Source organism: Rhinichthys klamathensis, unplaced genomic scaffold, assembly GCF_029890125.1.
Source record: "Rhinichthys klamathensis goyatoka isolate OS25496 unplaced genomic scaffold, OSU_Roscu_1.1 h1tg000330l_1, whole genome shotgun sequence".
In the NCBI taxonomy this organism is placed as follows: domain Eukaryota; kingdom Metazoa; phylum Chordata; class Actinopteri; order Cypriniformes; family Leuciscidae; genus Rhinichthys; species Rhinichthys klamathensis.
The window spans coordinates 1,007,501-1,017,500 of NW_026606845.1; the positions used below are offsets into that span (position 1 = coordinate 1,007,501).

The following is a 10,000-nucleotide window of genomic DNA, read 5'->3' on the forward strand; positions in this document are numbered from 1 at the left end:
TGACAATCATAATTTGATCTCAATCACAAATCTCATTTGAAGATGAATCCTCTTATCATGGATAGATGCACTTTTATGATGGACAGATGCACTTTTATGATGGACAGGTGCACTTTTATGATGGACAGATGCACTTTTATGATGGAAAGATGCACTTTTATGATGGAGAGATGCACTTTTATGATGGACATATGCACTTTTATGATGGAGAGATGCACTTTTATGATGGAAAGATGCACTTTTATGATGGAGAGATGCACTTTTATGATGGATAGATGCACCTTTATGATGGAGAGATGCACTTCTATGATGGACAGATGCACTTTTATGATGGAGAGATGCACTTTTATGATGGAGAGATGCACTTTTATAATGGACGGATGCACTTTTATGATGGAGAGATGCACTTTTATGATGGAAAGATGCACTTTTATGATGGAGAGATGCACTTTTATGATGGATAGATGCACCTTTATGATGGAGAGATGCACTTCTATGATGGACAGATGCACTTTTATGATGGAGAGATGCACTTTTATGATGGAGAGATGCACTTTTATGATGGACAGATGCACTTTTATGATGGACAGATGCACTTTTATGATGGAGAGATGCACTTTTATGATGGACAGATGCACTTTTATGATGGAGAGATGCACTTTTATAATGGACGGATGCACTTTTATGATGGAGAGATGCACTTTTATGATGGAAAGATGCACTTTTATGATGGAGAGATGCACTTTTATGATGGACAGATGCACTTTTATGATGGAGAGATGGACTTTTATGATGGAAAGATGCAATTTTATGATGGAGAGATGCACTTTTATGATGGAGAGATGCACTTTTATGATGGAAAGATGCACTTTTATGATGGATAGATGCTCTTTTATGATGGATAGATGCACTTTTATGATGGAGAGATGCACTTTTATGATGGACAGATGCACTTTTATGATGGACAGATGCACTTTTATGATGGAAAGATGCACTTTTATGATGGAGAGATGCACTTTTATGATGGACAGATGCACTTTTATGATGGAGAGATGCACTTTTATGATGGAAAGATGCACTTTTATGATGGAGAGATGCACTTTTATGATGGATAGATGCACTTTTATAATGGATGGATGCACTTTTATGGACTTCAAAACCGAAATGGCCATTCACTGCCATTATAAAGCTTGGAAGAGCCAGGACATTTTTTTTAAATTACTCAGAGAAGAATGTCATGTACACCTAGGATGACTTGAGGGTGAGTAAATCATGGGCTAATTTTCCCGGCAGAACCTTTTCCGTTGTTCTCCAGATGTTGTTGTGTATGTGTGAGCTGTACCTGCGGGCGAGTAGGGCCGGTCTCCTGGCGTCTGCGTGGGGATCAGCTGATACTGGAAGGCGGTGACCCTGCGGCTGATGTCCCGGCGCGCGGACGCCTCCACGAACAGCGCCCCCTCCTCGAGGCTGAAGCAGCGCACGACCCCGGCGGCCTGCTCCTCCTCCGACAGCAGCGCCCGCAGCTCCCCGGCCCGCTCCAGGAACAGCGTGGCCCCGCGCGAGTCCCTCCGGGGCTTCAGGCAGGCGAGGAGGCGTGTGGAGGACGACAGGTTGGGCCGCAGGTTCACGATCACGGCTCCCGTGGGATACAGCCACTCCAAAGAGCCTTCGGCACAGCGCAAGTAAACCTGCTCCACGTCCCGCGCGTGAGACTCGTGCGTCAGCCCGCTGAAGACACACAACACATGAGTTAATAGCTTCTCAGACACACAACACAAGAGTTTACAGCTTCTCAACTAAACACTCGCCAACACTTCTGTGTTCCTCAACAATTGTAGGCCCTGTTTACGTTAAACAAACATAATGTGTTCATGTAACTTAAACATAATGGTGTTAAGTAATTTTAAGCGACCAAATTAAACTCTGAGCTGAGTGTTAAATGAACACTGAAGCAGTGTTAAAGTTAATGAGATAATTAAGTGAATAATTGAGTGATGATTGAGCATTATTGAAGACACCTGATGATAACAAGCAGAATCACTGAAAGAGAAAACCAGAATTTGAAGTCACCATTATGGAGATCAGTGTGTGTTTTAGTTGGGCTCTTGACCCTCACAATTAACTTTATTAACTTTAGATTTTGTTTGGTTGCTGTACATGAGTTATAACAGCCAGATGAACAAATAAAAAAGGTGATCTGATGGTGTTGGTTGTGTTTTAACATAATCATTATTTCACAATCATTTTACCTGAACTCATATAGAACCCAAATTCTGAGTTAAGTTTACCCTATTGATTATAGCAGCACTATCATTGTAGAGCATACCATTTTTAGCCTTTTCAATGAAATCCAAATGATCAAATCTATAAAAATAAAAAACGTCCAAAAAAAACATTTGTGTGCAAGTACACACAGACATCAATATTTAGCGTATGAATCTCAGCAATGGTGACAAACATATCACCTCTGAACATAAGCTCATTATTTATTCATGCAGAAATGCATAATAGGAGCCATGAATGAGTTTTGATTGTTGGCACCCAGAATGCACTGCAACATGCTTTATAATTGTCACCATTGTTGAGATTCACAGTGTGTGTCTTGATGTCTGTGTGTGCCTACATACATTTTTCTTTTTTTTTAGAAGTTTCGTTTTGTTTCTTTTTTATTGATTTGATCATTTGGATTCCATTGAAAAGGCTATAAATGGTATGCTCTACAATGGCAGTGCTGATATAATCCATAAGGTAAACTTAACTCAGAAATTGGGTTTTATACGAGTTCAGTGATTCAGGTCAAATGATTGTGATATAATGATTATGTTAAAAGACAACCAACACCATCAGACCACCTTTTCTAATTGATCATCTGGCTGTTATAACTCATGTACAGCAGCCAAACATCATCAAAAGTTAATAATGTGTGGGTCAAGAGTCCAACTAAAACACACACTGATCTCCATAATGGTGACATGAAATTCCGGTTTTCTCCTTCAGTGATTCTGCTTGTTAACATCAGGTGTCTTCAATAATGCTCAATCATCACTCAATTATTCACTTAATTATCTGCTTCACTGCTTCAGTGTTCAGTGTTTGTTTAACGCAACCCAGTTATGTGCATCCTGTTGGCATAAAAAAGTTAATTAAGCCAACATATCATTTATTTGAGTGTGTTGAAGTTACATGACCAAATTATGTTTGTTTAACGTAACCCAGTTATGTGCATCCTGTTGACATAAAAAAGTTAATTAAAGCCAACATATCATTTTTTTTGAGTGACAGCTTATATATTATAAAATTTGAATTTCATACATTACTTTCTTATTCAAACAAAATCCTGTCATCCAGCATCTCTTCCCTATACCTCTTTCATCCTCATCCTTTTCACCAAAAATGTCTTTAAGATGGACAGATCAATCCAGTGCAAAGAACATTAAAAAAAATGTAGGATGTTGGAAAATAATGTATTTTCTGTTAACCAAATGCTTTTTAATCTTCGTTTTTGCTTCAATGCAAAAGAACAAGCGTGCCGTTATTTGTTTCGTAGTGTCGGTCATGTTCAAGTAAGCCAGATATGCGGAGATTCTGCACAGTACGCTGTATTTAATATATTATGATGACTCATGAGCATTTACGCTAAATCTGAGCATATCTGGCTTACATGAACTTCCCCAGCAAAGTGAGTAAACATAATCACATGCCAAATTGGCTGGTGATTTGACAGCATTACACGCCACAGTTGATTTTTAAAACTCCAGGTGTAAACGGGAACGTGTCCCTCATCTACTCGTGATCCGATCGGCCACAACACATCTTAATACCAGGAGTGAACAGGGCCTTAGTTGAGTCTCGCTTCTCATTCAACACAGAGGTTCTCGTTTGTAAAATGACCCATAAATCTGAGGGCTTGACAAATTGGGATTCTTGTCCACTCATGACCTCCTCCTCATCTCCAAGAGCTTTCAGACACACGAGGAGAGATCGGATGTCGAAACTGTGGGATTTTAAGTCAACCTGAAGTCTCTGAGAAAGCTCATGATAGGAGACGAAGGGTAATGTGCACATGAACGATATCACACAAGCTGTCATCCAGATGTGACATTTGCATTTTCCCCGCCACAGCGCTTTCAAGTGGTTGTGGTTTGGCGTATTTAGGGATGATTACAGTGTTTGTGTCTGTTTCAGCTGGACTGGAGGCTTTGAGATTTACACTCTTCACCTGGTGAACAGCACGACTTCTCTGAAAGATTATGACCTCAAAAACAACACCTAAAAAGCAGGATTCGATGACTCATCCATTGAGTTTATCCAAAATCAAAAGTCTAAAAACCGATTGGCTGATTCTAAAACACAAATTAATGGTATTCCTGTATTTCCACCAAATATGGAGGGTTTGGATCAACACATGGGTGAGTAAATGATGAAACTTCACAGCTACAGCTGGGGTTCATGACTTGGCATTATAATTAAACTGACGGGGTTTGGTTTCTGAAAACAGTGCCAAATGTCCTCCGGAGAAAAAGAGCCGAGCCCCGCACACATGACCCCAAAATGCATCTGGCTTGCTTTTAATTAACGTTATTAAATCATTTTCTGGAGTCCATTAAGTCGCGGAGCGCATAATAGAGGCCAGATTCGCACGCGGTCTGATTCAAAGAGTTAAATCAAGGAGTTGAAAGGAAAGGAAAAGTGCGAGTCAGCTACTTAAACCAGAACACTAAAGTCAATGGAGAGAGAGAGAGAGAGAGAGAGAGAGAGAGAGAGAGAGAGAGAGAGAGAGAGAGAGAGAGAGAGAGAGAGAGAGAGAGAGAGAGAGAGAATTAGAATTTTAAAAACGCTTTATAAACAGTCCAGTCATTAACACACTGTTAAACAATAATCAGAACAGAAAAGGCTAAATTATCTTAAGAGGGATGCAAAATGCAGGTTGTCATCCATAATCTCACACAAAGATTATTGCACCAAATCAAATAAAAAGAAACAAGATCACTCATGGCTTTGAAATACCGAAAATCGATTAAAATTCTAGATTTCACTGAATTGAGAAACGCTGCCTCTAAATTATAACTTGCATTTCGTTTAATTTTATGTTTCCTTGTATTATAAATTGCCACATTTAGCTCGGCCAAGCAACAAATTCAAAAGTTGACACCGAAATCTATGTCTCCGAACGTATTAATCACAAATAAAAACTATTTGAAAAAAAAAAAAAGAAGTTTCACCAAGACAAACAAATAAATTCTGTAAAACAATAAACAAAGACTTTAGTCTTTAACATTGCATACATGCATGGAACACAGTTTCTCTCTGCAAACAACTCGTTTTAGCGCTGATCAGATTCATTCTAGTGAATCGATACATTCGGACAGTTCTTTTAAAATCCGCGAAGACCATCAAATATTTAAATACCTAAATACTTGTACCAGATGCGATTTTATGATTCATACATGTTAAGCACTCCACAATTTTAGCCCCCAAAAAAGTTCTAATCCAAGCGAAGCAACAATTCACGCTCAAAATCCGAATCGTTTCTGGTTTATAAGAACAATGATTCGCGAATCAGAGTAAGTGTCAGAGCATGTCCAGAGTAAGGGCATGTCCGGACCTTCCCCATCACATCTCACACAGTTTCATTATTTAAACCTCTTATACACAAGTCTTAAAGGTTATTACCAGTTTTAAAATGTAAAAACTCTCTGCCTGCACACATTTCTAAAACAAAAGAGATTTAGTTGTCTAAAATGAAAGAAATTGTTGCAAAACAAACGAGAAAATTCATGACAAAATAAGACTTGCTTTTAATGAGCAATTTATTTTGTACGCAGTTTCTCTGGACAGAAATAAAGATAACATTTTATTGCATTTCTTTATATATATATTACAACTTTATAAAGGCTATAAAAAGGCTATGTAAAAGGCTCACCTTCCTGTCCAGTTGCACTGGTCGCTGGAGTATTGAGCACATCCACACAGGACTAGAGCTGACAGAAGAATGAATAAAAACATCCTCCAAAACCCCAACTATCTGCTTCAGTCTGTAGAAAAACACAATCCTCCGCCGCTCTGGATAGTTTAAAACACTACATGACCGAATCACGACCAGACATCAGAGATGATGAGTTCCTGAAGCGAGTGTGAAGCTCACAGACACTGATAGAGTCCAGCAGAAACTATCGCTCTCATCAAGCTCCGCCCACAAACACAAGCCCCGCCTCTAAAGCACGCCCCGTACGCGCCAGCCACGCCCCCTTCTGCGCGACGATACAATCGCCTATAGCAGTATTTACAGACTTACTTATGAATGATTAAGTCTCAAAATTGTACATTTTAAGTTATTTTAGTGTTAGTAGCGCCATAGCATTTTAAGCACCTTAAAGACACATTTGAGTCCCATTACCTTGAATTTGACAGTGTGGTGGATTTTTTAATAAAAAAGATTGTAAACTGTCTTTTAGAATTAATATCATGTTTCTGAGCCTAAGAATCTGACCTTTTGGTGATCTAGCTTTATGATAAACTTTTACCTGACTTCCCCATTGGGTCTAATATTATGACTAACTTTTACATGACTTCCCATTCTAGATCTAACAATATAACTAAATAAAGCTTACTTCCTTTTTAGATCTAACCTTCTGACACACTTTTGTTTTGACACAATGTAACCTTGGACAATGTAGGCTACCAGAAATGACAACCCGCGCGTGCAGAAGTAACTCAACTGAGTGTAATATATATATGCAGGAGTCAGGGAGCCCGGCTGAGCCTCAGTCCGATGTGGAGAGATGATCTCGGATAGGCTGCTGGAATTCATGGTATTTGCATTGGCGCAACGTAATGAATATTAAGATCCACGATACTCATTTACAGATTCACTATCGTAACGTATCCTATGCATATTAAGAAAAGTATGATTCAGATTCACTATCCCATTCGGTAGAGCAGCATGTTCTTGTAAGGGTGTGTGTGTGTGTGTGTGTGTGTAACTCATGCGCGTGTCTTGAGGAGTCTGTGGTTATTCTGGGCTCAATAAACACTGGTATCAGATGCTGCTGAGTCGCGCGCGGTTATTACGCTGCACGCGCCTCGTGTGTGTGTGTGTGTATATATAAACACACTTTTTTAACACTAATTGTGACTAAATTTAATACAAACATAAAATATAAAATAGTATATTCAAAAACAAATGAAAGGCAACTTGGATGGATAAAGTAAGACAAATCGCACAAAGTAAATCAGTAGAAATATAATCTCAGGAGTTTCAGTCTTCTATGTAGAGCCCTGTTTATTTGGGATGGCGTGTGTGTGTTACAGATCAGATGTGTAATGACTCGTGCTGAGCTCTGACACCTCCACCTACACACCATCCTAAACATTTACAGGCCATGACCTCTGACCTGATCCCACACACTCACACTCTCTCTCTCACTCACACACACACACACGCACCCTCTCTCTCACACAAACTCACTCTCAGACACACACACACACTCTCTCTCTCTCTCTCACACAAACTCACTCTCAGACACACACACACACTCTCTCTCACACACACACACAAACTCACTCTCAGACACACACACACTCTCTCTCTATCTCTCACACTCTCTGACACACACACACTCTCTCACACAAACATGCACACAAACTCACTCTCAGACACACACACTCACTCTCTCTCAAACACGCACACAAACTCACTCTCTCTCTCTCTCTTTCACACACACACACACACACAGGAACGTGGCCGCTGACCTCAGATAATGTCCTAATGGAACACACACATTCCAGTCTCTCTCACACACAAGGCAAAATGAACGACTGTTGAGAGGAAAACAGATAAAACTAACCAGAGCTGTCAGACTGTCATCCATTATTAACGTTTGCTGTTGTCAGACAGTGATATAAGCTAACACACACACACACACACTGAAAACATCAGAACTTTTTTTTTATAATCTAAAAATTCATCTTTAATAAGAGGATTTAAAGTAAACCTGCGAAATACTGAAACAGTATTAAAAATAGTCTGTGTTAATTTAAATATATATATAAATATAAGATAAAAAAAAAACGTTACCTTGGCAACTAACTAAAATAAAAAACAACAACTCAACCATTATTTATAAACAAGACTTATTTGTATCTTCACGTTGCCTGTTTGTCTTTAACTGCATTATTTACAACTCTTTCCTTCCACCTTTAATAATGTCTTTAACACAGTAATATTGCAGAAGAGTTTCAGGCGCTTCCAGCACACGCAACAGGCAAGAGGACCTGATTGAGAGCAGGGAACGCTGGAGAGGTCCAGTGACGCGGGGCATCAGGAATGCACACACACACACACACACACACACACACACACACACACCTGTGCGTGTTTGAGTCGAGGTGCGAGAGGGATGTGAGAGGTTTCTCAAGCCGGGAACTCTGGGAAGGAACGCAGGAACCAGTTCCCAGATCTTTTTCCCTAAGATTACAGGGATTGTTCATCATCTCCATTAGCTCAGTGTGAAAATATTGATGTTTTCCAGCCTTTAACCCCAAATCATGTTGGCAATGTGCTAGAAAATGCCAGAAGCATAATGCTAGCAACGTTAAAACATGCTCGAAACATACTAGCATTGTGTCAAATTATGCTAACCATGTGATTAAACATGCTAGCAATGCGTTTAGTTAAAACATGCTAACAATATGCTAAAACATGTTAGCATATGTATTATCAGCAAACATGCTGAAAAATACTAGCAATGTGTTAAAACATGCTAGAAACATACTAGCATTGCTATCTTATGCTAGTCATGTAATAAAACATTCTAGAAGCATGTCAAATTATGATAGAAAATTGTTTTAACAAACCAGTTTTGTGTTCTAAAATATGCTAGAAATGTGCTTGAACATGCTAGCAATGTGCTAAAACATGTTAGCATATATATTTTATCAGCATCATGCTATAACATACTAGCAATGTGTTAAAACTAGCTAGAAACAGACTAGCAGTATGCTAAAACTTGTTAGCATATTTATTAACAACATGCTTCAGCATACTAGCAATGAGCTAAACATGCTAGAAACATACTAGCATTGTGTTCAATTATGCTAGTAGTGTGTTTGAACATGATACAAACATGCAAAATTACATTAGCAACATGTTAAAACATGCTAACAATGTGCTAAAACTTGTTAGCATTTATATTATCAGCAACATGCTACAACATACTAGCAATGTGCCAAAACATGCTAGAAACAGACTAGCAGTATGCTACAACTTGTTAGCGTATGTATTATTAACAACATGCTACAGCATACTAGCAATGACCTAAACATGCTAGAAACATACTAGCATTGTGTTCAATTACGCTAGTAATGTGTTTGAACATGATCCAAACATGCAAAATTACATTAGCAACATGTTAAAACATACTAACAATGTGCTAAAACATGTTAGCATATATATTATCAGCAACATGCTACAGCATACTAGCAATGTGCTAAAACATGCTAGAAACATACTAGCATTGTTCAATTACGCTAGTAATGTGTTTAAACATGCTCGAAACATGCAAAATTACATTAGCAACATGTTAAAACATGCTAACAATGTGTTAAAAAATATTAGCATTTAATATTAACAACATTCTACAACATTATAGCAATGTTAAAATGTGCTAGAAACATACTAGCATCGCCTTAAATAATGCTTGTCATGTGATAAAACGTGCTAGAAATGTGCATTTTGCAATGTGCAATGTTGTTAAAACATGCTAACACGCTAAATCATGATAGAAGCATGCTTAAACATGATAGAAACGTACAAGCTTTGTTAAAATATGCTAGGAATGTGCTAAAACATGTTAGCATGAGTATTATTAGCAACATGCTATAACATACTAGCAATGTGCTAAAACATGCTAGAAACACGTCAAAAATATGCTAGCAACATGCTATTACAATGTTAAACCATGTTATTAATGTTGCCTGCTTTTCTTACCGCGTCTATTTA

General features: G+C 38.4%; 1 protein-coding gene across 1 annotated transcript in view; it reads right to left on the minus strand.

The window, feature by feature from the left end:
* The window catches only part of metrnlb (meteorin like, glial cell differentiation regulator b), a 14,170-nt gene extending 8,060 nt beyond the window's left edge, over positions 1–6,110 (minus strand). Inside the window, exons 1-2 of the mRNA XM_056272061.1 lie at positions 5,924–6,110; positions 1,343–1,728 (exon numbers count right to left, since the gene is read on the minus strand). Of these exons, the coding sequence (XP_056128036.1) occupies positions 1,343–1,728; positions 5,924–6,006 (469 nt within the window). The 5' untranslated portion in view covers positions 6,007–6,110. The remainder of the gene's footprint in view (positions 1–1,342; positions 1,729–5,923) is intronic.
* Positions 6,111–10,000: the final 3,890 nt, after the last annotated feature.